Below are 26,823 nucleotides of genomic sequence, written 5' to 3'. Positions count from 1 at the left end.
TAATAACCAGACTAGTAAACATTTTAATACGTTAATTCATAATATAATGCCACTGGCAGAATTTTTGCTTTCATTTTCTTAAAATAATTTTAGCAGATTTACTATTCATATATATATCGTGTCGTTTGATTATATTGATATTCCAGTAGTTACATACATTTAAAAGCTTTCGACGCTATCTGAACACATTATATATATACTAATACGATATTGATATCCTAAATATAGTATCTCAAATATGATAATGAAAATAAAGTTCTGAAACCTATCATTTTAGATGGAAATGTTTAAAGTTCCAACATTTTTTCATAATCTGAACTATGGTAATTAAGGGGTTGAATATTAATGATAAGATAAAAACGAAACATCAAAAATGCTGCGTGACCGCCAGGAAACGCAAGAATATCTCTTAGCAAAGTTGTGAACGACACAATATTGCCTGAAGTAAAATATCGTTGCAATGATTCACGCTTACAAGCAGCAATTATTAGGCTATTAAACAAGACCGTGGGGCAGTACTCCTCGCCATCCATGCTGTTTTATCATCCCCTATCTTTCTTTTTCGCGTCGAGCTATTGCACAGGGAGATTCGAACATAATCTCTGGGACGGACGGTGTGGCTATAAGGATTTATGGAACGAATCGAAATGTGGAACGCTTCTTATATAGCAAAGAAAGGTATCGTGGAACGAGATTGAACAGCGATAAAGAAGGGAGAAAGAAAGGGATAGAGAGGAAGATCGTGAAACTCGAAAAGGATAAAGGAGAAAAAGAAGAAAAGGAGGGAGGGAAACTGAGGACCGTGTCAGCTGATACTGATGTCAGGATGTATGGTCCGAGAATATGTTCTCGCAGAAATGCGTGACACGCTTCGGAACGTTCGTATATTTATGTGAACGAATAAAAGAAAGTTGTTGCCTGAAACACAACGTAGAGGCAGTGTACGTTTCCATTTCGCATGCTATTCCTTTTTTCCCTTCCTTTTCCGGAACAGTTTTGATTCCTTCTTTTATTTTAGTAACAGTGCAATAATTTAAGGATATAAATAGTCGATATCAATGTTTCTATGCATACGTTTCTGCATACTCAACTATATAAATTGCCAAGATGCATATCAACTGGTTTTTTTAGAAAAATATAATTTTGCCCGATTCATTAAAAAAATATAAGAGATATGCATGTTATGGTCATATGTTTAGAGAAATAGAAATAGTTGTAAATAAATTGATAACTGTCGATCTGCGCCGTGTATTTTTTAACATTCCAATAATAAACATTTAATCTCTTTAGTTTTAGATATAGGTGCGTATTAATTATTTGTAGAAACGCGTTTTCCGTATAAATCTATTTAAGTATAAAATGAGCTGTATGTTAATAAAAATTTATATTAGTTATCATATATGTATAAATTATTATAAATAAATATCAATTTGCTATGAACCATTGTTAAAATTACTTTGATTGCATTTGTTAAAAATATTGCACAAAAAAGTGAAACATTGAAAATTGCAAAATGAAATTTCCATCGGTGCTTCTATCAATTCCGCCAATCATTTATATCATTTGTCTCATTATCAACCATGTTTTCGAGTCACTTTCCATCCAATCGTGTTTTTCTATCGCCAAAAATTTGTTTAACTTTGAGAAGAAATGCAACAATCGTAATAATACCAAGAAAAAGTACTTAGAGATATAAGTGAAACTAAAAGAATATATTAGAAGTGCTTTCATCATTTTATTACTAACAGTTTAGAGATGGAAAAAGATATTCAGGGACGCGACGCCCCGCGAGTTGTTGACATCAAAATACGTCAGCGTGAAAAATAAGCCGTAAATTTTGCGAGAGAAATGAAAAGAATTTTGACGCGCCATTTTTCACATTTCACTCCTCTTTCCTATGATACATGAAGGTGTATCCGTTCCAAGCATTCGCTTATCATGTAAATTTCCACTCGTACACAATGCTTTCCGTGAAATGGAAATTAACTTATCTCTTAAAACTAAATACTGGCTTTACACGTGCATAGCACAAAAGAATTGATTTTTTTTTTTTTTTTTTTTTTTGATAATAGTAACCGTTTGTGACTTGGCTTATAAAGATAAACGTATGGGAAATTGTTGATTAAATGCAATGTTACTGCTCGATAATAAGTATAAAGAAGATATACAAGAAAGATTGGTTCAAAAATTGTACAAATATGATAAGATTAGGGATTATTTATTTCCAAATTATCGAGAATTTTTCTTTACTCATATACATGTATGATAAGTATCATTTAAAAAAACATGATATTCGGTGTATAAAATTAAAGAAATTGAAGCAGTAAGTAAAAAAGATCGAAGAAATCTATTTAATTATATATTGAGATATGAACTACATCTTTAATGAACATTTTGCATACAATCCGTTTATTTATTAGTTGAAAATAAATAATTTTGGCCAAATCATAGATTCAGTCTTTTTCGTAGATTCATAGATTCTATTTCATAGATTTTTGATAGATTTACTGAGCATTCTGGAGATTCAACAATTCTTTTAATATTAGGAATTTAATGAGATAGAAAATAAAATTGTCTTGGTCTATAAATTCATTGTATTTTATAACAATCGAATAGTCACTAAATTGAATAAAGTGCTGTATAATAATTGAATTTATCAGGAAAGCTATATAAAAAAAATATATAAGTTATAAATATTTTTACATTTATATTTTTAATGTTATTGCTCTATTGAATGATATCGGATATATACATAATTGAAGTGCTTTGCATTGAAAAAGTGTTTTAAACTTTTACAATATTTTACCGCATATATTATTATACAATAACTGAAAAAAAGCTGCAGCTGAAAGAGAAAATATGAACTTCTAAAAAAACCTTTGAACAGTTTTCTCTTTTAATGTTTTTGGATTGTGCCCAGCTATGTTAAAGCTATGCTTATTGATTCCCAGCTAGTAGCTGCGTTTTCGATCAATACCTAAAATGTTTGCGGTTATCTTTCTTTATTCACTATCAGATTTGGAAAGATTTTGGAAATTATATTAGAAAATTAGATAAAAATGTAAGCAAATAAATATATTGTTGTATATAATAATGTTCTATTTTTAATTTAAGTAACTTGTAAAAAGTAGAAAATTATGTTTGATATTTATTTGATACAATTACTATTTATATGGAACATACGAAATATTCAATTAAGCAGTCTGATAAGTACGAAAATTTTCTGCAAACATCTGAGAACCTATTTTTCCTTGTTAATGTGTTGCATCAGTCATGTGTGTTAAGTACAAGAGTATCGCTTCAACAAATTATTCATTTATAATAGCGATAATAAATATATCATAATGAATGTTGCATTATTAATAGTATTTTATCATTGCTGTCATTGCTTTATGCGTACAGGAAGTGAGAAACATTTCTACAATGCATAAATCATAAAATTGCTCCAAACGTTTAAAGAATTACGCGTAAGTATAAATATGAAAGTTTTAAAAATAGTTACAGCATTTATTATAACCTTGGACGATGGAGTAAAAGCACCAGAAGAAATAAAAAAAAGAAGTACTACGTCGAAGTAGTTTAAAAAATCACTTCTCGCAAATTACATCAATCTATCGCAAATTTTCTGTTCTCAGAATTCGTTATAGATATTACGAGCCATCATTTACCGCATGTAATTAGATTTCCAAACGATTTTACATAATACTATCTCCTAAATGAAATTTCTTGCAAAACGAAGAACAAACCAATCGATTATACACTATCGGGTTAAGCCAAGCAAGACTGTCGAACATTACAAGAATCGCTATCCGCGTATCATTTTTCCGGTATAAATGATACAAAACGAATAAGAAAAGTTCGATCTGCGCTTAGCATGGGACCGATCGGTTCGCCACCATTAGCTTTTGAGGAAGTTATTTAGAAAATGTTAAAGGAAGTTGTAGATCTTGTTTGATGCAAATCACTTAGATAGGTTTGATACTAAAGTACGATATAGTTTGGCGCCAACGACAATTATTATCGATAATCGACGTACCATTGGCGTGGTTGGTGATTTGCATAAAAAAATGTTAACCGGCAGGTTCGTTCGATTGCCAGCATTTTGATCGGGCGAAAGTTATATCGTTAAGATGCACGGTCCCATTAAATCGTCCGTCCGATCTGGCTTCAATTAAAAACTTACAATGTCGTTCTTATAATCGGGCGTAAGGGGCTGGAAAGTCCATGGAAGAACCGGCGACAAGAAAACGAGGCGGCAAGGATATACGTGTCGACTGGGCGCCGTATGTACAGGTTTTTAATGGGAAAGATTCAGAAAGTGAGGATGAGTAATGGCGCTGAAGATGAGAGAGCGGATAAAAGCAAACGGTGAAATAGACTGTGGAAAAGGGGCGAGAAGAGCAAAACGTGGACGAAGCAAGAAGATAGGACGGAAAAGTTCTGTAGGCGCGGAGACCAGTTTCTTCTTACGGGAAGCTGATCGATAAAATTAATTCCATTGATTATATTTATTTTATTGCAAGGCGATGCGACACGTTGTCACACTGATTAATCTCCGCAAGGAAATTTCGAGTGGAAAATTCGTATTACGATCGTTTGCATAATGCACCTGCACTTTGATGAGTAACGAAAAGTAAATAGAACGAGTAATTTACGATATGTGTGTAGAATATTTCCCTCGAACGATTCAAGTATATTAATTCTCAATATACTTAGAGGAATCTAAATTGCGTAAGTTGTTCTTTAATTCAAGCAAATAGGTCATAGATAAAAATGAATTAACGTGTTAAGCTGTTCGTCCCTACAGTACTCGTATGCATGTCTATAATTATGAAATTAAATACTATTCACACTGGAATTACAATTTCGTATAAGAATAATCGAATGAATTTTATTTCATTTGTAGTTCTACGCTGTGCTTATTTACCAAGTAATTGAATCTTACAGAAATATGTATTCGTAACTAAAAATAATTTAGGAACGAAAGAGTTTAATAACCAATTGCCGGTTACTTTTTTATTAATTAAAAATTCTAATAATTAAGCAATGCATCTTATCAAGTGTCCCTTATAAGAAACACGAGAATCCTAAACGATACAAAAATCCTACAGTGGCGATTTATCGGTATAGATGGACATGAATAATGAAAGACAAATAAGGGAAACTGCATTGCGGAGGTCGGGATTTGACGCAATAGTAACATAGGGGAAAAAAGGTCATCAATAACTACAGTATGTAGGACGATGGATCAGACAGTCTGGCAACGAGGTCAACGAAAGTGAGCAAATAGAGCAATAAGATGCGCAAAATAGGTGGCCACGTAGTAAGCCACTACGGAACTAGGAATCTTGAAGGCTGCATCGTGTATGCCATTATTAGCACGTATTTTCTACAGGCCGCAGTGTCTTTCGAACTAGTACAGGTCTCATCTGTGGATGTAATGTCAGGAAGTTTAATATTTTAATGCGAGTGCAGATAAGTTTAGTATTCCTATGCGAGAATGATAAGTAAATGATAAGTAAATGATAAGGTTCCATATTATGATTAAATATTCTTTCGTTTATCATACGTTATTAACCATAGCAGCAACTGATAATTTTGTATACGATTTTTTTATCTTATCGTTGCCTTGAAACGTGGTTAGGGTACGTACGTAATTGGAAAAAGAAATATGTACTGTGTATTTACTAGAATTTTGTACCAAATTTCAAATATGTATAACGAATAGCTGTTGCAAAATACCAAGTGATTACAAGACATAGGACCTTTTTCGGCGAGACAAGGGCTGCAGCAACAACACGCTATAACATATAACGTAAATTTCCCCGTAAAAAGCTTCTATGCAGTTGACATTTGCAAGTGCCATGCGCGTATCGCGACATACGTAGCTACACATCATCCTCAAACAAGCAAATATCAAAATCGGGCTGAACGATTCCCAGGGGCGATCAAACAGTCCACAAAAGGAATGCCAACGTTAATAGCGTAATAACGAGGTTGACGCGAGGGTAACATAGTCGGAGTGCGTGTACGATCAACGAGGAAGGTAATCTCGTATCGTGATAGCATCGCGAATTAAACTTTACCCTTCGCCCTTGTGGACGAAAGGAACGCACGTGGTGGATCGATGTTATCCCCCCAACGTGTATCGCGATGACAAATGATCGCGGGAATCGAACGAGGACCGAAGGACTGTCCATCGAACGACCATCCTCTCTTCGATGGTGGTGATCGCGAGACATCGCGTGTGTGGGAAAGAACGAACAGCGAAGAGAAGAACAAGCAGAGAGTTAAAACGCGACGCGGCGTCGCGGACGTTGCAGTTCGAGGCGATAAGAAATAACAAACTAGTGGTGGGAGAACTGTACGGAACGGGAGATGCGAGAGAGAGAAAATCGGAGTAGCCTGTGGGACGCCAAGCCGCCAAAGAGTCTGGCAACGAGAGCAAACGGGCGCCACGACGCGACGACGTCGCCTACTTTTCTCTTTCTGTGTGTTACATATGCAATGCATACACGTGTACATATAATCATCCGTACGTACGGAAAGAGGAACGAAACCGGACCAAAGGAACTAATAGGGACGAAGCAACGCGATGCGGCCTGATGCGTTCGCCACGAACGTGGCCAAACGCCTCGGCTACGAGGTCACAATGTTGCAACGTTCCCCGTGCTATTTTTCGCTTCTCCAACCTTCTCGTTGCTCCTTCAGTCTATTGCTTCTCTCTTCCATTTTCTCTCCTTTTCACACTCCTGCTTTCCTCTCTCCTCATTGCATTTTACGTTATGTTCTTATGAACTCTTAAATCGATTTTGTTCCTGTTGGCTCTTTGCTGGCTGACAAGGAGGTATATCGAGGGGAACGTGAACTTTCCTCAAGGAGAAAATAGATTATCGCGTTATTTTCACGGAGACGTGGGTACGGGATATAGTTTCAACGAATGGCTCGTACGCTTGTTAAAAATCAAACTTTGGAAATTATAATGACAGATCAGGATTCTCTCGATTTCTCGCACGATTGAATTAACATTATTATTGAAATCCTGTGAGTTGCAAATTTCCAGTTGCCAGTGAAACAAATTCTCTCGAACGTGGTGGTAACAAGCTTGGTAATAAAACGAGTTAACTTTTATAAATGAACTTTATAAATTACAGACGATTATCTTACTCGTCGTAAGAATAGGCAAAAATTACTTGCGTAACAGAAATCTGTGTGATTTACAACATGACAGTTTTCAATTCGCTTCTTGCATAATTAAATTAGTACCAAGTATCAGGGAAATTGTACAAGTTGCAAATTGTGCAAGTTGCAAGTAGCAACAAGATTAATAATAGAATACTATGCTTCGTTTGATAGTCATAATGATATACAATTATGAACAATTGTTCATTTTGCAATTATCTTGTATTATTAACAATTTAATTTGTTGCTTATAAAATCATAAGGATTGTTTATTCAGCAGAATTCTACCTATAACATGTGTTCTTCAAAAGTTATCAATATGATAGAATTGAAAAAAAACCAATAGAAATGCAAGAAAAAATATATTTATATAAATAGGAGATTCATTTCTTTTATAATATGTATCTAATTTCTGAATAAAAGTACACGGTAAAATGAATTTTCTTTTCGTTACGCGATTATTAGACGTCTTCAATTTTTACAGAGTTCGTAATTACTAATCGAAAACCATGGAACATATCGGTAGATAAAAAAGTTCCGCAAGTAGATTAACCTTTTTTTGGCTGATCCAATGTAGTCGTCTGTAATTTCACTACTCCGACCGAATACATTTGCATGATTTAACAATTTGAGTCGCTTTCCGCGTAGATGTAAAACGACGCCAGTACGCTACTGCGATTCGTTAAAATACGAAATGTATCCTCTGGGTACTGGTTTAGAATTTACAACTGCTTTATTAAGACACGTACTGTGAGAGTACATACTGATCTAAAATTTGCGCAATTTGTATAGTCTGTATACTTAAAGATAATTAAGAATTAAAAAGGTATGTATAATATCTTAAAGATCGTTCTGATTAAATCGTGTAATAAATTCGTTCACCTATCAGTGTTATATTTTGCGCAATAATACAAAAATATCACTTATGTTAGCTGCAGTGACGAGTAATTATAATTGAACCATTTAATAATAAGGACTGTTTAATACAAAAATTGTTTATTACAATGCATTTAAAATTATAGACTTCTTTTATGATACAGCAGAAATTATTCTGTTTCGTTCTGGTTTACGATATTACAGATTTGTTCTGCTGTTAATGATAAAAGGAATTGTTTAATCGCTTTGATATTTGGGAAATATTGTTCATAAGTGATCGTTAAATAATGTAAAATACACGTATCAGAATATTTTGATAAAAGGAACAAACGTCTTTGAAAGAACAGCGTAATTTATTAGATAACCTAATAGTATTTACCATTATGTCAGAAGTGATATACGTATTACTTGTGATAACATATTAGTGCATTAAAAAAATATATGATTCCATTAAAAAAAAAAGCCAAGTTGATGTTCGTAGGTTCTCTAAGCGTCCTCATGGGGAAAACTTACATCGGATAATGTGCCCCCTGAAACCATTCAATTTTTGTCTGACGCATCTTTTAGTATTGTCAACAGTTTCGAAGAAATTCGAGTGTGTCGATTTAAATGGGTCCACCTATATAGTTCTATTTTTATGCTAATAAGCGGGCGTTCTTTTTTAATCAAATAAAAAAAGCCTATATGCGACTTTCGTTTAAATGTTTAAGACAGACTCACGAGTAATGTGAATAACAAAAATGCCACTTTTATTCATATATATGAATCTTAATGCTCTCTATACAATAGACAATTTTATCGTATTATTTGTATATATCGTGAATATTAAATGGGATTTATCCCAGTAGCAGACGTTCATTTAATTTTTCATTATCTGAAATATGATGACAACACCGTAATAAATATTACATTTCTCTTTTTCGTTCCCGTTAAAATATGCACAATAGATCGTAAAAACGATCGAATATTTATAGAACGTGAGTATCTATATGTTAATGATATCGCGATATTATATAACGTAACGTGTGGTTGAAAACATGATATCATTTACACACATTAAACACATATGTTTTATTTTGAACTTAAAGGTTTATTTTTTTAATAAAATTTATATTTTTTAGAAAATCGATGTTGCCAAGTTAATAGCTGACGTAGAAACGATCAAGAAATTTTATCGGTATCATTTATATTTGGAAAATACATTATAATTCTATCTATTATAATTGTATTTCGACTTCGACCTTACGTTGAAACGAATAACGCGACAAGTTCTCAAGTTTAAAATAAAAGGGATGAGACAAAAAATGTAAATATTTGTAGAAAAAAATAGGAACGTTTAATGAAGAAAATTAAAAATAAAAATAACAATAAATAAAAGAGCGTTTATTAAGATTTACGTTACTGTGTTCGTAATCTCTTTGCATTTTGCAATTAACAAAAATAAATCTTTTGTAACCGTTACACGGGTTGCCAAATTTCTCTCAAATCTTGCCAGTACCTATAATGTGACGAACAACTATTTGCAACTATCATATGTTAACAATATAAATATTTGAATTAAGCAGAGCTCGTCATTGTGATCTTTCGTAAATATTTTATGCATTTACAAATTTCTTCATTCAATATCTTGAGCAATTTCTTAATTTGCTCTCTTATATGCCGAACAATTTTAATAATTCTACAGGGTAGTTTTTGTTAATCGATCTGTCTTATTGATTTATCGATTTAATTTGCATATCCAAGTCCTTGAGGTTTTCAAGAAACAGAAAATTGGATATGTTTTAAAAAAAGACTTTAGAGATTATTTATAACAAGATTAATTAACATGTGCTCACTTTTGCTATGGCATTCAATTTCAGAATAAAAATATACTCTTCCAGTTTTAATAAAATGCACCTTCTGATAAAATTCTAAAGCGGTAAAACTCAAAATTCCTGCTTCTATATATCTCTACCAGTTCATACAGTGATTCGTGAAAATATTTGAAACCTGTTCTTTGCTTACAGGAATTTTGTTTTAATATACTATGTGTATTATGGAAACATACACATCACAAAATCACACAATTGAAACAATCAAGTACTCATTATATTAATAATCCTTCATATTTAATGAGACCACCTTTAACATTAATTATCGTATTTCTAAGATAGCTATTCATGCTCTATGCTCTATATTAATTTCTTATTAAGTGTATGTTCGCAAAAAAACGTTTTGTAACTTTTACATGCGTTTTATATGCTGTAATCATGATAATCGCGTCTCGGTGAAAATGACACCTGAAAACGTTTTATATAACATGCATATATGATAAGTGTCTGAAATATTCTTGCGACTCATTGTAAGCATGGATGACAAAATGGGCTGTAACCGCAGTCACAACGTCCGTCAAAATTCGACGTTGTGTCCGTCAAAACATTTGTAACAAAAATGCTCATGTGACCGAGCTCTTATATTTAGCTTTCAATTCGCTTAGGTTTGCCTCTCGCGATATTTCATTAAGTATTAAGTACATCGTACAATAAGAAATCGCACGCAATGTGAGTCATTGCATTCCAAATGTCCTTGTTTAATAAACAAATAACGGTCACGTCCCGTTTTCAACTCAGCTTTCGAATCTTTTTTTACTCGTTCATTAAACACGTTTAAAATAAAGCAGTCCACATTTGCCTTTTTATTTCACCTCGTTAATTGCAGTGTTTGTATTGGAAGTTCTCACAGATACGAAGCGTACGTGATAAACGTTTCTCTTTATTTATTTATCTTCGCTGCTGAGCCACTCTTTCTTTGCTGGTCAGTTGTCAGAACGGTTTTCCTCCGCTACAAAACTTTCTACATTATAGTTGTAAATGTTTCGATTTTCGTTTCATCTTCCTCGTTTTTCCTCCACAATTTTATTACACGTGACAGGAGCAAGTATTTCGGACCCGAGAACGAAATCTAACGTTTTCTTTCAACAACTGTGCTATTTATGTTCATCTCTGACAGTCGAATGTCAATATTATGTTGGCTTGCAGCGTTTTAACGTTTGAGTCTCCGATTTTGAAAATGCAGCGCTCAAACGTGTAACAGTTTGTCGTGCATCAAGTGTTAACATTGGCAATAGTCCACGCAAGCACAGGGAAATAAAGATGATTCCTACAAAACTGTTTTTAAGAAATTCTGCATTACTGACAAGCGAGTACACATATATCATAAATACTTAATTTTCATTACGAAACTTGAAAGCTTCTGACAGATGGATGAGCGTGTAGTCAAATGAAATACTTCAGCATAAAATAATTTTATGGATTTTTGCCTCGTTTCGTACGAAATTGTTTAAGAATGCCATTTAAAAACGCCGAACTAATGCTCTTCAAACTGATTAAATTGCATTGATTCACACGTTAGAATGACAATTTATAATTGGAAAAATGACGTTATTCGATAATATTTTTCATTACAAATTTATTCTCGAAATTAATTTCAATATCTGCCGTATCATTCGGTAATTAGGACCCGATTTCTCGATTACAATTTCACATGCCGACTCACGAGTCACGAATATCACGACGATGAATAATTCATCGAAACTAAATATATCGAAAATCTTTGATATCGCTATTTTACAACGCGTCCGATGTGTTCGTCGCATTCGTTACAATTACAGAATAATAACAATATTAATTTTTATTGCGACGTTGACCACACGACCTCGCTATCCCGCGTATTAATATTCGAAATAAAACCATTGGTTCGAATGATTTACATTAATCACAGGAGAATTTGCATGCGGTTGTTGTGGACCCCTCACGAATATGCACGACTCGCGTTACATACACTATTACGAGGTGTGCCGGATTTGACAAATTTTTTACGCATCAGTTCCCACGGTTATTATTCCGTTCGCGTTTCCTTTTCGCTCGCATATTAATTGAAACGTTACATTAAAATGCGCTCACATTACTTCCCTCACCTCTTTTTCTCTCCCCCACCCTAATTTTTTTTACTCTTTCTTTTCTGTTGTAATTTCGTTTTATACTTCGGTGCAACGTATATCGGGGCACAACAAAAAATTTGCTTTGTCGATGGTGAAACATTGTAGCAGTTTCTCCTCTTCTCTCACGCTTCTCTCTGCATTCGGTTGACAGCTTCCTGTTTCGAATTTGCACATGTTTGATATTCATGCTTGTCACTCGTGATATCCGGATTGGTGTTCCTCTAAATGACTTTGACACGATACATCAAAATTTCTTCTTTTTTAATTTCCTTTTTTGTTTTTCATTTATCCTTTTATGAATATATTTCCTTACGCCTGCTGGGTTAAAATTATTTTAACGATATAAAAGCAGAGACCGATTTATTCAAAAATATGTTATGAGGCTACGTTTATTATCTATTTCTTATTTATTTTCCTCTTTCTTTCAGAATTTGTTTAAATTAGTTTAAAATAAATTACGATGAATTCTTTCTTCAAGAAGCATGAAATTTTATAAACTTTCTTATAGCGACTATTAAAGGTACTAAATTTGATTAAATGAAGTTACTTTACAAACTTTCTGGATAATCTCGCTGTGGTAATTTAATTTGAAGCGACGACAAGAATTCTTTTTAAAGTGAGGTTATTCTAAAAGGATTAAATTCTGATATGAACATAATGTTTAATCAAATGCCATTTATAATGCGATATTTTACTTTTTATTAGATTAAAAGTTTACTTAAATTCTATGTAGAATATTTGCTTCTAAGTTTCAAAGTCAGTATGCAATTAATAGCAGAATGTATTTACAAATTTTGATTCAAATCGAGACTCAAATTTTCGTCTCTAAATTTCCGTGTAAAATCAAAAATGAATTGTCTCTGCGTTAGAAGAACATCAAAACTGCCAAGGGAGCATTGTAAGGCGTGTGAATGTAAAATTACAAAAATAATATTGGATTCTAGTTTTCTAAAATCAAAAAGCAGTAAACAGTTTGTAAGTAAATAATTTACAGAATTTTTCTACTTATCTCGCAGGACCTTTTGTCTTCAGACCTTTATACTAATAATTATCTATTTATTATTACTAATTATTATACTAATACTCTATAATAATTTGATGCTAACTATTGCTGCATAGATTCTGTCCGCTTCTTTTCTCATATAAGTAAGACATCGATATTACAATCGACATAATAGTCGATATAAACTGTGCTTCTAAAATTTACAGACGATGCGATAGGCTTTTTTGTAGTGACAAATTTGAGATTAATAAATTTTCATTGTAAAAATTTATCATAAAATTTCATGTTGTAAAATATATTGTAAGTCTCTCTTTTTAATGATGGATCCAAGATTTCTTCTAAAAAAAAAGTGTCACAATGTCAACGTTTGTAGAAGGAATACTCTGAACGAGAAAACTTACGCAGCAATGTAAGGCTTTATACTCACCGAAGAAACAATGAGCAACTTTTCGTCGTATCTTGTTGCTGTATCTACTAGCAATAAACATACACAGAAGGAACGTTAGTTTCTGTTGCTACGCATTGTCGCGTGTTTCCTATTTTTCTTTGATCTTTACTGTTCCGGATGAGAACAAGGAACATGCGACGACATTTGTTTCCGGCAACAGAAACACGAAGAAACTTGGAGAAACATTCGGTAACAAACGGCGACTTTTCCAAGATACACGGAACATCAACGAAAAGGTCCTCATTGTCGCTTCGGTGAATACGCGGCTTTAGTTATGATTTATGGCATATTTACTAACTTCGTCTTTAATTTCCTCTATTCCTAGGTCTCGATAAATATGTATGTTGGTATAGATACTTCGTACGATGGTGAACAGGCGATTGTTCGTAGAGTTTTATCTTTGAACCTTTGCACTACTTTGAGGTTCAACTTTATGCAGCCTCGTAATCCTATGATCTACGCATTGTAAATCTATATGGGTCTTAATGTTATTCAAAAATTCCTACATGTTAAAGACCGGATAGAGCTACTCTCCGATATGCATAATAGCTGTTGGACTTGACCTTATCCACCCTTATACAAATTCCAACCCCCGGAAAGGAAAGTCAGGACAGAGAAAGGAATGAAACATTATACAGAGAAAGAAAGACTGTCGCGCAAACGTAAAAAGAAGTAGAACTGGACAAACTCGATTTAAAGATTAGCATTCCAGCTAGAGAGTTAGGTTTAAAGGCTTAGTCGATACTATGAATCGCCTTCGTTGTCCCGGGGAAACTAGGAAGGAACAGTCGAGAAAAGGTCGTTTAAAATTTGAAGTCTGGTCACGAGATGCAAATGTCGTCACTTCTCCTCTCTGCACTTCTGACGCAGCTCATTTTTGCCTGATGTGTCTACGAAGCTGATTCTATCGCGGGTCTAAAACCGTATATCGGCACGCCACTGATAGAGAGAGGATCGAGAGAGAAACCGAGAATAGAGTAAAGGGGCAAAGAGGAGAACCGTGTACGTGCTTGGAAATCGTTTCTCAACGATGACTCGATCATTGACGAACATGTTCCACGCATACTCTCAGCCAACACACGCTTTCTTACCAATCCTTTCCGGTCCCAAACCATTTACTGACACAATCGTTCACAGTCGTGCACCTGTTCGCCGCGAATGCAAGTGCAATCGGACTAATCGATTTTTATTTTACTTGACAGTAGACAGTGTTATTGTTGCACGTATCGTACAATTCGAAATGATCAATGAAATAAAACGTTTCTAGTACGATTTCGTTTAGTAGAAATGGCTTTCCTCCAATGGCTTGTTTGAAATTGTTAGAAAATTGTTCATAGAAGAAAGAAAATTGATTATACACTGTTATATTGTAAAAAATTTAATATTTAATTTATTTTTCAATATCGAGCTTCCCGAAATAACACTTCAAAAAATGATGAACGAGATGGAACATCGTATTAGTAATACGATTGACAAAGTCACAACTGTGTCTTGATGTTTCATATTACCGACATGTTTGAAGTTTATTAAATTTTCAAAATAGTAGTATCTCAGGTAAGATAAATCAAACATAGAGATTTTGAAAAAAGAATATGAAATTTGAATTTAAAAAATTGACCAACGACAGTTAACCAATAGCTAAATTTAGCAAGTCATATATTTTTTTATTTCTATTATATCTTCACGAAGATTTTCAATTTTATTCGTTAATCTCCATGAATTGAAGCTACGATATCCTAAACTAAAGTATTTTAATATACATATCTTACAAAGAATACATATTATAACTAATTTTCAGTGTTATTTGTTTTCTTTTCTTCTATAAAGAGTTTAATCAAAATTAGCGCGTTAAGAAATTGGACAATATTTGTGGCAAAATCTATGGAAAATTAACAAATTCCAAGTATCAAGGCTCTAGAGATAAAGAAGAATGATCAAGCAAATTCAAAAGCTATAATAATCCTTTTTCAAATTCCATTAGCTTATGCTTTCAAACTCACTATTACGGTTCTTTTTGTGTTTCAATAAACTATGTACCTACTTATACCTTGCAAAACCATACTTCTAAAAAATGGAACCTAATATCGTTCAGTCACGAATATCCAGCCGTTTCACGGAGAATCAGCGACAATAAAAGCTTCGCGGCTCGTAAAACCGTGCGAGTACTGATTCAAATATGATTTTAATGGTTTCGCTGGCGAACCCATAAACTTCAAGCGTGAGTCGCGGCAGAGGCGTGTCCTTTGTTAACAATTTACGGATCTCGTCAGTGTACAGTTTGCCGAAGCTAAAATGGTCGTCTGACCGCGCAAAAGTCATGGGACGCCATGCAAACTAACATCACGCAGCGCTTAACTATTCAAGTTACTATATACATATATTAATTCTTTTATTTATTTCTGTTTTACAGTCCATAATAGTAACCCACAGATACGGTGTAGGATAGCAATTGAAATAAACAAATTACAAGCGATGTTCGTATGTAGAGTATTTATAGTGTTCGCGAATTTCAAGATTAAGAAGCTGACAAAATAGTGCGCTTGATGTTTGAAGAAATTAAAAAACAAAATCTCTCGCCATTGTAAGGTAGCGGTGAAATTTTAACCAATTCGTATCGATCCATACAATTTTAAGAACCAAAAGAACCAAGTTACATGCATTTTTTAGTGCACGTTCTTTAAAGTTAATTATCCTCGAGGTTTCTCGGAAATGTCGTCCTTGCTTAATCTTTTTTACTATGGAACTTAGATATGTAATCTTCTTCCATAGGTTTATTTTAAACGTTACCTTTTACAAACGACAAAACGTTGGTCACAATTGTTTCAGGCAACAAAGATTACTAACACCCAAAGTCATTTTTATAGGAAAGTAATATTCTAACCGAGGATCCCCGAGAATTTAGAAAATCGAAGAAAAACAAAAGTTAGATAATCAAAGTTATGACATTTTCCTGGTTAGATGGTGGTTTTAACAGACTGTGCAACGTGGTGCGGCGTCCGGTTGAAGACGCGGTAACAAAATGGCAAATGTACTCACTCTCCGATGCGTTCGCCATTCCAACATCGTTTGTCCGGATACTCTTCGCAGATCGTGTCGGCCAGAGTGCCATAGAAGGTCCGAGACCTGACGACACTGGCCAAGAAATTACCCAGCTGCGTGTGCAACTGCGTCGGTAATGTTCGATGCGTGGTAGTCGGCGCAGCTGCGTGCATCTCCAGCCCGGTTGACGTCGACTTCTCAGTTGCAGCTGCATCCGTAACGGTCCCTTGATTCGATGGCTGTAGTTCCGAACGGCCGCACACTTTTCTCACCTGAAACACATCGCCGCGTTTCTTTAGTTTCTTTATCCTCCATCCGCATCCGTTCATCGTTCTACTAAAAACCATGGGACCGAACGCCCCTCGAATAAAGTTTTATTTTATCGCTACTGCCCTTGATGCGCTACGACTTTCCTCTATCGCGTCTCCACAGATGATATTGCAACGTGGAAGAGGGTGTCTTTCCTGAAACGATGTCCTCGTACACAGAGAACGAGATCGCATCGTGTGTTATGTAACGAGGTTATCAATAGGTTCTTACATTTGCAAATTATCACATATATAATGAAATATATTTCTCTGTGACCTAATTTTGGCTACCGATCCAACGATAGTACAGACAACTGTACGAGTATTATAAGAGAAACATATGATAAATTCATTACGAAAGTATGAAAGAGGAAAAAACAATAAATTCAGAAATAATTGAATTAATTGAAAAGGAAATTCCGCACAGTGAATATAAAATTGTTGAAAATAAATGAAATGTTGCGTTTCTAAAGAATAGGTGTTTTTATCCCATGTACGAATATACATAACTTGTTAAAATTATTGAAAATTACACGCTTTATCGGATATCGAATTATCTGATTGAACAAGTTAATTACTCGAAAAAGCACAGAATATGAACTGAAAGAGGGAAAGAATTCATAAAGGACAACGGAATAAAATATGTAGTTGTTAAACTGATCGAGTACACGGTACGGTATAAACTAGGATGAAAAAGATATAAAAATTTCAGTATAACATAGAAGGTCGCTTATATAATTTTCCGCCACTTTGCGTTTATTCCGTTAAAAAAGAAAAAAAAGCGAGAGAGTAAAAGTACAGAGATCACATCCGTTGTTTTTCGAAAAGTCAAACGTTTTTCATTTCAAGCATTTTCTGTTCGTCATTGAAGTCCCGTTTTTGGTTGCAATAAAAGCGGCCAAAGCCACGGACAGTTGAATTCGCAAAAAGCCGGTGAAAAATTGCTGCTGGAATAGATTGAACCCCTCCGCGATGAGAAATGAATATATTTATCATGTGCGAAGTTTCGTCCACGCTTTCGCAGCGGGTACTTCATTTTTCTCAATAACAGGGTAAAATTTCGCATTCGTCGATCCGGCGCGGACAGGAAGCCGCAATTAACTTTTCCCCGCGTTCGTCCAATTCGAAAAATTCCGCCGTTTCACCGGGATTTTTACATTTCTCGTGGGTGGATGTGTTGCACGCGGGTCCCTTATTTTCCGGAAATTACGGCTGCCTCGTGTTCGCCGCGAAATCGTTCATCCGTCACGAGGCCGACGTTAACGCGGCCGTTTGAAAGGAACGCCGGGGACGGCCCCGATGGAAAAGAGTTATCGCCGCCAATATCAGCCTCACAATTTCCATGTGGCCGGTGTTGCGCGCGTTTATCTCGAAGCAGCGCTTTCGTATACGCGGACGTTTGCATACACGATCGTCATTAAGGTTATCGTTCGTATCTGCCAGCGTGCTTCTCCACGGTTTTTCGTCCTAATTACTTTTTAACGCTGACTATAAAAGGAAGTAAGCCGGCGGTCGAGCTTCTCGAACCGGCATAATCGTAAAACCAGCCGCCAGGCCTGGGCGTAATTAAGACGGCACGCGTGGGCGTGCAAACGTCGCTCTCCTCATCTTCGCCGATTTTCTTTTTATCTTTCGCGCTATCTCTCGTCCTTCTGTTCTTTATCCTGCTTTCTCAGCCTTTCGTCGATATTGCACAGCACCGTAATCCTAGTGTTCGTTTGCTTTTTAATAGTCGACTTGTAATTTTGCCTTCCACACGATGTTTTGTTCGTTCTGTGTCTCGGATTAATCTCGCAACAATCTTCCTTTTAGGTTCGCGATACAAACGATTGAGTTTGAGAACGAAAATGTTGTTACAAATTGCTTTCAAATGAAGCATTGGTGGGGAAGATACTACGCTTCTGATTTTGACGGAACATTGCAATTTCGTTGCAATGTCAATGGTTATGTTGAAATTATTTTGCAAAAATACATGAAAGTAAACAGGAGAAAGAAATTTTTCAGATAAGAAGAAAATAATTGGAGAAATTGACTGTTATAGAAAAATCAGAATTGTAATTGTATATTCTATACTATACCCTCGATAGCTTCTAATAAATAAAATCTTTGTGAAACTGAATTCATAATTCAATAATGGCGAGAAAATGTGAAAACGAAGTAAAATGTAAAAGAAAAATTGTTTTATGAAAATATTACCACAAGATAATAAAAACTATAATTTTCTATTTGATATTATTTTATTATCTGCAATAGAGATAATAATATTTATTTTATATAAAATATAGGTTTCTTGGAATAAAATATTATAAAATATACTAGTTATTTCAATAACGATGATTCAGTAACGGCCAACAAGTAACTAAATATCATATGCTTTAGTTATTCTATATCCAAAAATAATTAACCGATGAAAGCGAATTCCTCGAAAGTAACGTCATAAATGACTCCTGTTATAGTTTTGAATGCGATCTGACTGTTACTTGATATACCAAACAGAAACATACGAATTTCCTTTCATTATATCTTTAAAACAGCGATAAGATGGAGCAAACACAGAGAAAAGTAATAAGAGATGTGATGAATAATTAAACAATATGGTTGGATACACTTTTCAGTGACCTTCTATGCTCAATGTTCACATAGTTTACACGTCAGAAAGTTTCTATATGAATCTATGGAGTTTACTGAATTTGTACAGAATTGAATCGTCTTTTTCTCAAAAATAATTATTTTGACAAACAAAATGTGCGCTTATAATATTGTTCGCCATTTAGAATAATTTGTCGAATGCTGGCTTTAAAAATGAAATTTCTATACCTAGTTTAGATAACTATATCAGTAGAATAATCGACCGACGAATAAAACAGTACAAAAATTTAAATTTTACCTACATTGGATGGATTAATATTTTTCCATACTGCCAGATCAAAATTTGACGAAATATATATTTGTTTGACATTAGTTGTACAAAAATCATTGATTGATTTTAGCCTAGAAACGTTACAGGAAGATGTTTGTTTTATGAAATGTAATCAATTTTACAGGCAGTAATTTAAATTTAATTTAAATTTGTAGGATGTTCGTTCGTAACAACACAAAATAAAATTAGTATATATAGTAAAATAAGATCAATAAGATTTTACTACTGTTCCTATTAATCTTTTAATTTACATTTACAGAATATTTACAATCCAATTGCAAACTTGATCTCGTCTCATCTAATACGTACGACAATTTTATTCATCTTTTCAACTTTCTCAATTGTCGTAACAGATAGACAATTTGCTGTCATTTCTTGTTTCGTAATGTTCTTATCTTTACGGCTGATTATCGCGTAGAATAGTGAAGAGTGTTGAAAGTGAAGGTGTTTAAGAATTATTAGAGTTAAAGCCAGGGAATCGAGTCCAAACTAATAAAGATATTTAAACTCGCTTAGACTTTACATCCAAGGTAACGTCTAAGATGATAATTGGAATATGCTATAGTTTGATCAAACGTTTGAAAAGCTGATGTTACAATCCAGGGACATTGCTTAAGTGCTAAACGACGTTTAACAGTCGGGATATGTGTGTATGCTAATTTGCTCGGAATAAGAACGAATGAAAAGTATTGCATGATATTGAAATGAAGTGTGGCAGTTTCCTTTGATTGAACGCAATAAGCGCACCGCTTTTATGACGCATCATAAAAGCAACATTGTTATTGTCAGGTATATGTTGCGAAGTAAATGGAAATAATTGTTTCTATAGTTGGGTTCACCTTCTGTCAAATAAATTTGCTTCAAGTTTTGTGAATACAAGCTGCATATCGTCGCGTCGATTTTTCGGAAAGTGAGTTTAAAAATCGCGCAATTATAAAATATCTGCGAAAACTATATTCGGAGAGTGTGCTATTTATTAGAAGAGGACAGTATTTAAAAGAGAGAAAGAGAGAGAGAGAGAGAGAGAGAGAGTACTTAATAAAATTGTAATATTTAACAAAAAACGATATCGCAATTTGAAATAAAGCCTTCATCCTCTTTCTAATATTTCGTAAGAAATACACAAAAAGAATATTTTACTAGAAATCCTTAAAATTAAAATGGTCTTAATTATTTAAATTATAAACGAAAGATTTTTCAAACAGATTTTCAAATAGCCGAATAATTAATAATTTTCTATTTCGAAATGACTTTTCAAAAACCAGTTTTGAGCCTAAATTTGATTAATGATATAACGATAAGTTTAAGATTATATTACAAATGCGGAGTTGCTTTGAATTTGAGGTATGATATCGCTGATGTTAAATAAATTCTATTCTTAATGGAACTTTGTTGTAATTATCTTGTTTTATGAATGAATCACTTAGAGCTGAGTGCTTATATACATCTCTTTTATAAATAACCTGCTCTTAACTAACTTGCATCTTCTTGCATCTTGAAAATGAAGTACCCTGTTTTCCCTTATGTTCTTCATATACGATACATAAAAAATGTATTATGGATGTACTTAACATCAAACTTCCCTTTTCCAATATTAACTTACATTGCGTATAAATTAGTTCCAAAGAGTAATTTAAAATTTTGAACTGATTTAGATTTTTTGTATTTTTACAATATAAATTTATTACGTAGATATCTGTTTGCTTATTATTATAGCTTATTATTACAGCTTACAGCTTGTAATTATGTTGTTAAGAAATTAGCGTCGGTTTTCGAGTTTTTCAACTTTAACGCTTAGTATCAAGCTAATAATTCATTTCATTCTCTTTATTTTACAATATCATTTTACAGTGCAGATGTCCTTCTACATGCTGTTAGCTATACTTTTGTTTTTACCATTAATTTGTGCTCAAATTACTGACTTCCAGATGGACAGAACCTATCGACAACCGACAACCATTCTTTTCGGACACAACGACCATTACTTACTCTTCGCTAACCAAGCTGCTGCTGAAGATTCATTAATTCTAGCACCGGAATTTTACGCTATTGCAATTAGAAGATTTATTTCTTGTTGGCAAAAACGTATACGTGGCGATGGATATTACTTTAATTGGAAAAGTTTATTCTGAGTCGAGACGAGATCTGTGGTTTTGAAAATAATTTGAAAACTGACATTAATTTCTTGTCAACATAATGTATTTCCTGAATTTTACTATCAATAAATTTTTGTACTTATTCCGATGCGATACAATAAAATCGCCCGAATAGAATCATCGACTAGAGGAGAGAATCGTATTTGACCAAATTTTTTCCACTTTATGACGCATTAGTTTCAGTTAAGTCAAAGTAGAGCAAAGAAATATACCGCGTGTACTTTTGTAACGGCAATTACACCAACCAAACGACGAGTAATGGCTCGAGAACGATAAATGGTGACCTGTTTTTTTTTCCTTTCTACAGAAAACCAGTCATCCACCACGAAAATGAGATCCTGTCATTTCACTCTGACGTCCGTTTCCTCTTCAATATTTTCGATACCGGTCGCAACGCTGCAACTCGATCGATATTTGCACGCAAGTTTCACCCGCGTTTTTTTATGCAATCGACGCAATAAATTTCTATGGATCAGGTCATTTGGAGGAAGTTAATGCGAATAAGGAATTAGACAAGAAACAACATGAAGATTTTATTAATTTCGCGTTACTATCGACCTATATTTTCGAAGCTCCAACATCTGCCGGAAAGTAGCTGCACCAATTTTTTTCTAATTTGTTCGTTTTTCTGCCGAGAAAATACTTTTAAAAAATATAATCTTCAAAATATCGGTTCATTAAAAAAGTGATATAACCAAGAAGTTATCGAATCAATTTTCTGTTCAAGATTGTAGCAATTTCGCATTACCATTAACATAAAATATTCGAAGCTTCAACGGGAGAAACATATTTCAACATCCGTTTGAAAGAACGTGTGTTAGTTAGTTACGGTCGACTTTTCGTTCTCCTCCCACGTTGACGTTGGCGTGCAAAGATGACGAAGACGCAGGCGACTCAGGACGATCTTCCGCCTCCTCCGCGTGCTCTAACTCGCGTTTACCTTCGCTTCATGCCGAAGGAAGAAAGGAGGCGGCCGAGTAGACGCGTCACCCTTGACCCGGAATATAAACGATAATAATGTGTTCCGTTTCTGCGCCGCGATTCAAATGAAGAAGATTAGAAGATTGGCGGATTATCTCGTGATAAGCGCGCACGCATACCAAGCGTCCTGCGAGCTCTTCGAGCCGCCGGTAATAATGTATGATAATGGGCCGCGTGGTCGGGGACTTGAAACGATTTTGTATCTCGATAGAGTGATGTTTCGTGACACGGAGCCGCGTGGGAGAAGAATCGTTGACCATGATCGTCGTACCGTGCGAGAGATTCTCTATTCCCCTTCCTTTGTTCGTTCGAACCTTGATTGTAAGAATTTCATCCTGAGAATGAAAATTTCGTGGCATTTTGAATTTCCGTTACGTTGTATCTCTTTTCTTATCTCGCGTTCTGTTACAATTTGTAACAACAATTTTCAATTTTTGTCAACAATATTTACATTTACGACGAGTTGAAAAATATCGTTCGCGAGACATTGCGTCAAAATTATATATATGTAGTAACAAAGTGACTATCGTTATCCTAATTACTATTTCTCGAAACTGAATAAAATGGAAACTTTATCATTTTCTTCGAGACATCCTTGTTTTTTGATAACAGTCTATAAAATATATGGGGATTACAAAAAGTAATCTTTCATTCTTTAACGAGGCATTTTTCGACCAGTTTATACGTGCGTATAAATATTTCAGTTTTATAATATCAAATTTTAGTAGCCGTATGAAGGTATTTACCATTAAATGATAGGAAATTTAATACATTTGAATCCAATTAATTAATCACGGTGTGCAAATACTCGTCGTAGCCACTGTAACTATACTTAAAAAGCAAAAAAAACACGGGGGACTTGAAACAACTGGACAGAAAACGGTAGACAGAAAATTGTAACCAAACGGAGCATACCAATTGCTTAAAATAGTTAATATGATAATAATGATTATAAATAAATAATGATTGCTTGAAATAGTTAATTCGTAAGCAATTAAAATCTCACGTGATACGCAAAATCTACGCTGATAAGAACTACAAGATGATTAATGTTGATAAAATGAGCTGAGGATATAAAAATCTCTGAATAGAAGGAAAAATACATCGCGGCATTAAACGATAGAGTAAATGCCACTCCTGCACAGTGTTGAACGGTTAAACGTCGAGAACACGGCCAAGTCTGTGTGGAAATAATTATTCCCCATAGTTCTCCACGTGGCAGCTCGTTCGTGATAATCGCTATTGCCACGAAATCAGAACTTTCTCGTTACGTGATCGTCGACGTGAGAAGAAAAATACAACCGAACTACTCCGGGAAATCCTGCCTAACGCGATATACGTATAGTATATCTCCTTCGTGTATGCATACATTCATGCAATCGTCGCGTCAGGGTGGCCCCGGTGAACGATCGATAGACGGGTCGATGTTACCACGAAATCAGGCTGACGACGGGGTATCGATGTCGGATGATAACGCGATATCGATAACGAGACGAGGGGGTGAACGAACCAGATCGCCGTTTCGAGAGGCATAGCAATGTCATTAACGAGGATACTGACATGAAATCTTACTGTTCGACGGTAACGTGATATTTCTTACATGTTGCACAGGTGATTCGTTCGGAGCCTCTTCTTTACTTCCTTCCTCCCCTTCTTCCGCCTTCCTGCCCTTCGCTTTCCGTCCCTTTCTCTCTCAACTCGGTTGCCACCTACACCGACGATCCCCTCTCGCAAGTGAGTCATAGCTAAATGGTAATCGAAGGTACGAATTCGACTCCGTACGAGAGCCGCGTTTGAAGAGCTTCCAGGAAAAACGATTTGGATGAACCATTTTTGTTTCTTTTTTATTTTTATTTGGAAGTAGTTTACAATCAATTCTCATTGAGAATTATAAATGAATTATTCTGGCGAGATACTATAACGTGAATAATAAGTGATTATCGTATGTTTGATTCTAGCTGAATCTAATGTTTAAATCTAGAGGGTAATGTCCTTTCAGCCTGCGGATCCGATCCGTCGTGTCAAGTAATTGAGTAATCAGTGGGTTTTGGTGGTTGTTAATTCCTATGTTATATCTATTACTGAATTTGGATATTTCTTCTTTAACTGTAGGTATCTTAAGGTAGCGATGTATCGTTTCGTTGGTAACATACCAAGGTGCATCTATTAAGGATCTTAGAGTTTTTGATTGGTGATGAACCATGACAACGAAGGTATAGAGCATGCCTTACACGTAACGAAATTCTTTCGTAAGGAAGTTGCTCAGGTGTTCAGTTATTAAAATGTTAATAATATGAGATTATTGAGGCGATTAAACATTTTTAAGCTTCACAATTGAAATTGAGATTCATACGTTTGTTTGGTTTCAGTTGTTTCAATTGTGTGTATAAATAGTAATACGTGTAAAAATATAAATTTGTACGCTGAAGAGAAACGTAAAAATTACGTGGCGAAATAAAGTCATTTCCGGGGCTGTTTATTACGAGTTTTGATGCTGTTTTTCTGACCGATGTCAAATTTTTGACTGAATAATACTCGTTTCATAATTAATATATATAATTTGTAGTAACACATTTAAACATAAATAAATATTAAAACATAATAAAACATAATTAAGATATATATATAATTTCTAGTCTTTATTTTTCCTCTTAACTATCGTAATTGAACATTGCTTGATTCATCATTTTGGTAAAATATTGGAAAAATTGTTGAACAGATAAGCATTTATAAAAAATTACGTAAATCTTAGGATAGCTCAACTTTGATTCAAGATATTCCAGGTTGGTAATTTTTCATTAGAAAATTAAATAAAACAGAAGAAGGAAAATGAGAAAATATCGTTGATAAGAATGTTTCAAGAGACATTACCTACTGCCATTATTTGCTATTATTCGTTACCTGGTTTAAATAGAGAAAATAGAGGAAATAAATTACCAAATTTGTATAAATTAAACGCAATAAGATTAAATTAAATAAAACGCAAGTAGATTATAGATGAATGCAGATAGTCACGCCAAAGTACTAAATATCCATTTTTTAAATTGTACTGACAAATATTGTAAGATTATAAATTGTTTGTAAATTTCATTTGTTATCATTTTCTATAATCTGAGAATATTTGTTATAATATAGTATAATTATATTATTAAGCAATAAACGAAATACGTATGGAATCGACGAAGGAGCAATTCACATTGCTGCATAGATGAAAATTAGATCGATTCTGCTTCACGATAACCTGAAACTTCGTATGCTGATAATATATTTTTGAAACTTCGAAATATTATACATCTAGTTAGATATATACATATATCAAATTATAAAGGTAAAAGATATGCTCTGATACTTCGTTACATAATTTGATGAATCTTGAAATTCCGTGGAATCTTATATACTAATGAGACTTCATGAATTAGAATATCAGATTTTATCACGTTCTCTCAATTTTCCTGATCCTGCAATTGCGAATTTTCAATGTTTTAATTTCTTACGCAATCTTTATTTCAATCCATCTAATCCATCAATCGTTCCGGAGCGAATGAAAAACTTTTGAATTCAGAAACTAATAACTTCATAAATTAATCATTTTTGATAAAATGATGAAATCAGTTAATCCTTGGGAAAAATTCATACGATTATGTGAAAATTATTTCAATTGAATATGTACGTATATGGTGTTTCGAATATATCGCAGTTCAAGTTTCCTGTGTGAAAACGACATTATAAATGCAGCTACTTGATACTGATATTTAAAAATAGCTAACATTGATATAAAGATTTTTATAATAGTTATCAAAGAACACCAGGTTCTCCTGCTTATGATTATTGGATGAATAAACTATAAAAATTCTTACATATCCCTATAATGTACGACAAATGTAACAATATATAAATATCACATATAAGCACTATGTAACAGTATTTACAT

The 26,823-nt window shown here is 34.0% G+C and overlaps 1 protein-coding gene across 1 annotated transcript in view; it reads right to left on the bottom strand.

The window, feature by feature from the left end:
• The window catches only part of LOC122565889 (division abnormally delayed protein), a 248,669-nt gene that overhangs the window by 57,177 nt on the left and 164,669 nt on the right, over positions 1 to 26,823 (bottom strand). Inside the window, exon 5 of the mRNA XM_043722372.1 lies at positions 16,525 to 16,799. Within this exon, the coding sequence (XP_043578307.1) occupies positions 16,525 to 16,799 (275 nt within the window). The remainder of the gene's footprint in view (positions 1 to 16,524; positions 16,800 to 26,823) is intronic.

The sequence above is a fragment of the Bombus pyrosoma genome, linkage group LG3 (genome assembly GCF_014825855.1).
Source record: "Bombus pyrosoma isolate SC7728 linkage group LG3, ASM1482585v1, whole genome shotgun sequence".
Taxonomy (NCBI): domain Eukaryota; kingdom Metazoa; phylum Arthropoda; class Insecta; order Hymenoptera; family Apidae; genus Bombus; species Bombus pyrosoma.
The sequence above is the reverse complement of the archived record's forward strand: the minus strand, read 5'-3'. Positions and strand labels throughout refer to the sequence as shown.